General features: G+C 40.2%; 1 protein-coding gene across 1 annotated transcript; it reads right to left on the bottom strand.

Moving 5' to 3' along the window:
• Positions 1 to 2,805: 2,805 nt before the first annotated feature.
• slitrk2 (SLIT and NTRK-like family, member 2) lies at positions 2,806 to 5,480 on the bottom strand. The gene has a single exon (XM_061834987.1). The coding sequence runs from the start codon at positions 5,478 to 5,480 to the stop codon at positions 2,832 to 2,834; it is 2,649 nt and encodes an 882-aa protein (XP_061690971.1). The 3' UTR covers positions 2,806 to 2,831.
• Between the last annotated feature and the right edge of the window lie 268 nt (positions 5,481 to 5,748).

Here is a 5,748-nt window from a genome sequence, read left to right as displayed (position 1 = left end):
CTATCATTTTTATATACTGAAACTAAAGCAGGTTGGGGCATACTCATGTTGGGTCATTCAAAGTAAGTAAACTAAAGCGAAGAACAGACTACCTCAAAAAATACAGCGTGTGTGTGTTTCTTTCGGCTTGTCCTTTTCGGGGTCGCCACAGCGTGTCATCAATTCATGAAAAGAGCCAACTAACATGCAATCTCTCTGTCAGTCAAAAAATACTGTAGCCACAGCTATTTTCACGGAAAGGTTCCTTCACAGACTGTCAGATTTCTCAGGACATCTTGAGACCCAAACCATCACCTTTTTATTTATTTTTTTTTTACAACCTGAATCTGAAACAGTTGCCACCTACGCACAAGACAGCAATTTGGCTCAGCCATCAGATTGGTGTGCAGTTCTGTTGCACAACATTTCAGCACTTTGGAGAGATACACAATGGAAAGCACAGATCCGCCAGGGAGGATAAAACCATGAGGACAAAAGACAGGAAAAGGTGGGGGTGAGTTTTAGCTGGAAAACATGAGGAATGGAGAAGGGTTGAAGGGCAATGACAGAGCAAAAATACCTCACGCGGGAAGACGGATCATCCATGTCACATTAGATGACAGTAAGCCTTAAAATCAATCAGATCGGGAATGTTTTCACAAGTAATATTTGATCACCCTCATGTGGAAAACCCATTTTATGACGGACTCCTGCAGAGTGAAACCTCTTTCTGCTGCATTTCAGTGCACTATTGAAACTCAAACACTCTTTTACTCCTCAAGTAAAATGAAATTATTGTGGTCTTAAAAGAAAAAAATGGATCCACAGATCAACACTTAAAGATACATCGACAAATCCTGAACAGTTTTTGCCCCCCATAATTTGTATCAATATTATTATCAATATTAAATTGCACTTCAGGACTCAGTCGGTATAGCACACTTTGCTGAGTATGGATTCAATCTCATCGCAGGTTGTTGGGTTTTTTTTCCTTTTTTTGTAGGTCAGTTAATTCAAGTTACCCACCTGTACATTTGTGATACAGTTATCCTTATTGGCTATATGACTTAGCAATGACTCATATAAGGCCAATTGGGCGGTTATTCTTTGTGGAAAAAGAAACCTCAATGATTAATCTCTAGTCGTACATTTTGTAAGCGTTTCATGAAATAAGTTGTTAAACACCAGCCTTAGCCCGATGACTAGTTAATCCACACATTCATAAAAATATTGATAGAAACAAATGCAAATAAAGAGCAATGTTTAGCTTGATCTTCAAAAACCACTGAACTGCAATTGAAAACATCATGACTTCTGGGTCCCGATAACACTTTTCACTGACTAAATTGCCAGGACCATCAGTGTGAGGAGTGATTTCAATGCTTAAGACAGCAACTTGCCAGCTAACATCATGTTCATGTGTGCTGTTGATCACGTGATACAAAATGAGCTTAGCAGCCTTTAATTGGAATGAGCTTGTGTAAAGTGTGTGCATAGTGACCTCAAGTGGAGAAATACAGACACACATCTCTAAAGTATTACATATTGGCATTGAATTGCATAAATGAAGTAATGAAATGAATTGTATGATATAATGCAAAAATTGTCACTACTTTGCATATTTCATTTAGCGTGGAGATTTTCTGGAACGTAACCACAGTGATAAAGGAGGGTTTATAGTACATTCTCTCTTTGATGTATGATACAGTTTGTTCCCCGAATGACTGACTAAGGTTTGAAAAGAGGGGATTTAATTGAACTACAGGAAAGTGTCATTTCATTTCACTTGAGAGACAGAGAAGCAAGAGCTGCAGGCAAGCTCTACTTTCTATTTCTCTACCTCCCACCACATGCACAAACACGCACACACACACAGACCCTCATTAGAGCAAGTCACAGCACGTGCCTCATCCAAAAATAATCATGCACAGTCTAAACAAAATTCACCTCACGCTCCGGATCTTGACAAAGTGCCTCAGTGAAAATTTAATGGTGCAACTGTACCACTCTATAATACTTCCTTATAGTATACAATGTTTCTTTAAAAAAATGTACATCGCCAAAGACAATACTGAAAGCAAAATACACATCTTCTGTCAAAAGTGAGAGAATATCACACCCATTTTCAAGTACATTTATCTTTCCCTTTTATCAACTGACATATATATATATATATATATATATATATATATATATATATATATATATATATATATATATATATAAATTTACATAAAGTTTTGATTCCTTAAAATACATTTCATTTTCCATTTTTAAAAATCAATGTACCGAGAGCATCAATGACAAAACAACTGAGTGCAAAGGCACTTCATGGAGTAAATGTAGTAAGAGTTTGCTCAATACATTTCAGGAGGTTATTTGTGATGGTTTTACACTCGTCATTTATATCTGGACTGTATGTATATAGAGGAATGTCATTCTGGAGCTTTCCCCCAACTCCAAACACCGATCAATTCACACTTTTTCTTTGTCTCAAGAAAATAAAATTCAGTTTTATCAAAGAAACATACATGGTCTTATTTATTCACAGTCTTGCCATCATCCATGTCTATAGGGCTTTTCTTTTGGGAAATAGATGGAATAATTTATACTTTCTAGGAAGCAAAAAAATAAGAACAGCATTGTAATATACGTCTTATAACTTTTTTATACATATTGGAAAGAAAACAAGAAATGTAACAGATAAAAAAACGTGTTTTCTATCAATCATCTGCACAGATAAGCTAATTACAACAGTTACTGATTGACACTTTATAGTCATTATGAATGCTGCAAAGAACTTTGGGGGAAGAATGGGGTGGAGGTTGGGACGATAATAGATCATCATCATCTTATAGCTGGCTCATAGCAGTCTGTTTCTCCAGAACTTCCAGATAGTCTGGTTCAGTTTTTAGCTTCCCGTGAAGAAGAAATTGGTGCTCACTGTTTTTGGAAGGGAGCTCCACCCCAAAGCATTTCCTGGGGGTTCCGTACAACACAGTTTTGTTCGACCTGTCCTGGTTGGTGACATGTCGCGGGGCTGTGGCAGCCTCGTAAGGCGGCACGATGCAAGGTCTTTTGGGTAAAGTGCAGAAATTATAACTGAAAGGAGAGGTGCCAGCAGCTGTGGGAAGCTCCTTGTTGGGCCTCTCCCCGATATTTTGATAAAACATCTCGGGGAATGATGTTGGCAATTTATCCATAAAATCCACTGCACTGATGGTATAAGCTCCTGGGCTACGTGTGAAAATATCATCCTTCTTTGCATTGAGTGGCCCAAAGCTTAGCTCCTTTAGATTTTGGTAATATGCCACCTGCTCACCATCTTTCTGAATGTAAATTGGGTTTTGGCACATGGTACCCACAGGTGGGGGGATGTAATTATATACATGCTTTTCAGAATTTCTATCTTGGGTTGGTTCAGGATTATAGGAGCCATACTGCACTTGGAACGAGTTAAGATCTATATTGTTAGAGCCCGTTGGGACATGTTCCATACCTTTACGTCGTTTTAGAATAAAAACAAAGAGCCCTGCTCCAAAGCAAACAGACAGAATGAAAACAATAAGAAGCCCTAGAATTAGAACTGAAAGTGGAACTTCTGGATGTAGCTCAGGGGTTTGGAGTCGGGATTCAGTGGGGCTGACTGAGCTGAAAGAAGAGGAAGAAGACGGTGTTGGTGAATCAGAGCTAGAACTCACTAATGTAGGGGCTTTGGTGGGGGGGGCATTTTGAGGCGGGGGCTCCTTGATTGGCTCGGGACAGATGGCCTCATTGCGCAGTGAACGCAGTAGGCGACCTGCATGCTTGGAGGGTGAGTCACAAGTGATTTCATTAACCACTACACTGGTACTGGACAGCTCCATCCAGTTTTTGAGTGCCACAATATGACAGGTGCAGTCCCAGGGGTTCTCCTGTAGGTCAATCTGGATAAATGCAGATAACTGGTCTAGTACACCCTTAACTGGGAGATATGAGAAATGATTATTCCGTAAATTGAGCCTTGTTAGCATGGTGCCCCCAAAAACATTGTCAGGGAGTGATTTTAGCAGATTATTGTTGAGGAAAAGCAGCTGAAGGTTATGTAATGCGTTAAATGTCTGTGGCAAAATATCTTTAATGACATTATATTCCAAATAGAGATACTGGAGTGATTGTAGGCCAGCAAAAAGTGATTGTGAAAGTGACTCAATGTAATTCCCATTCAGATAGAGACGCCTAAGATTTGTCAGATTTTCAAATGCACCTTTGTAAATCACTGCAATCCTGTTATTTCCCAAATGAAGCAGTTCCAGTAAACTGTACTCCGTTAGATCAGATCTGTAGATCACTTGAAGGTAGTTACCGGTCAGGTACATTTTCTTTGGGTAGGAAGGCTTGGGGCTTAACTCACTTATATTATGCAACTTCCTCTCTTGACAATTGATGTTTAGTCCACTGTCTGGGTTTTGTGATGTGCACACACACACGCTAGGACACAAAATAGGCACAGGGGAGCGTGTCTGATAAACCATGATAGGCCCAAAGACGTGTTTGTCCTTTGTTATGCGAGGAGTGGGTCTGTATCGCATTTTAGGTGGTCGTGAAGCTTTAGGGATGCGGGTGGGGGAGATCATGCCTGGGAGGTGGGTTGCAGGCAGCGCCCCATGAAAGTGAGAGTCAGAGGCAGGTTGAGCACGCTCACCAGCATTTCTGCGCGGGCACAGATCTTGCTTTATGAGCTGAGTGATGTCTTTACCATGCAGCCTGAATGGTGTCTCACATACTATGTCCCCCACAAAGACAGAAATAGTGTCCAACCAGGATTTTAAAGGAATCAAATCACAAGTACAATTCCATGGATTTTCTTCTAGCTGGATCTCCATGATTCCACCAATGTGCTCCAATACCCCTGCAAAGGGCAAAGTCTTAAGCCTGTTGCCACGTAAATCCAAATGGGTAAGGAGCACAAAGCGGAAAATATTGGGAGGCAAAGACAACAGGAGGTTGTCATTGAGTATCAACACTTTAAGCTTGTTCAGTTTACTAAAAGCGCCCGATTCAATAGTACTGATATAATTATAATCTGCCTGTAAATACTCCATACTTTCAAGTCCTGTGAATGTGTCCTCCTTTATCCCCTCCAGATTGTTGTTGTTCAAGTGCAACCGCTTCAAGATACGCAGGCCCTGAAAAGCGTTGTTTTTTATCTCTTGTAATCCATTATTTCCTAGATGCAGAGAGGTAACATTGCCATAATTGACAAATTCATTTGCACTAATACGAGACAGGAGGTTCCCATTTAGAAAAAGCTGTGAGATCTTATTCGGGGGTGCCTGGAACTGGCTGACAGTGGTAAATCCTTTATTCTCACAGTTAATATTCAAAACGTTCTCCCTCTCCTCACAGGCGCAGTGGACCTTGCAGATGTCTTTGGAGACCGAAGTTTTGCGACTCTCCGTCTCGGATGGCGACAGGCTGGTGACCGTGAGGACGCTCAGAAAGAGGACACCACTCAGCATTTTTACAGGCAAAAGTGCTTGCTAATACATGGATCTGTCATTTAAGTATGCACTGTGAGCCTTTGGTTGAATGGAAAAAAAAAGTCAGGGAGAGAGTTGACAAATTAGAAAAATGCCTCACATATATAAAATCTCGTGCACATTTGTACTTGAAATACAAACAAGCTAACAAAAATCAAGTATAATAAGCTGAGTGAGTATTAAGATGACATCTTGACACAAAGGATGTCGACTGACCTCCACTTCGGAAGAAAACACATTTCCAAAA

The sequence above is a fragment of the Syngnathoides biaculeatus genome, chromosome 11, assembly GCF_019802595.1.
Source record: "Syngnathoides biaculeatus isolate LvHL_M chromosome 11, ASM1980259v1, whole genome shotgun sequence".
Classification (NCBI taxonomy): domain Eukaryota; kingdom Metazoa; phylum Chordata; class Actinopteri; order Syngnathiformes; family Syngnathidae; genus Syngnathoides; species Syngnathoides biaculeatus.
Note: the sequence above shows the minus strand (reverse complement) of the source record. Positions and strands in the feature narration are given on the sequence as shown.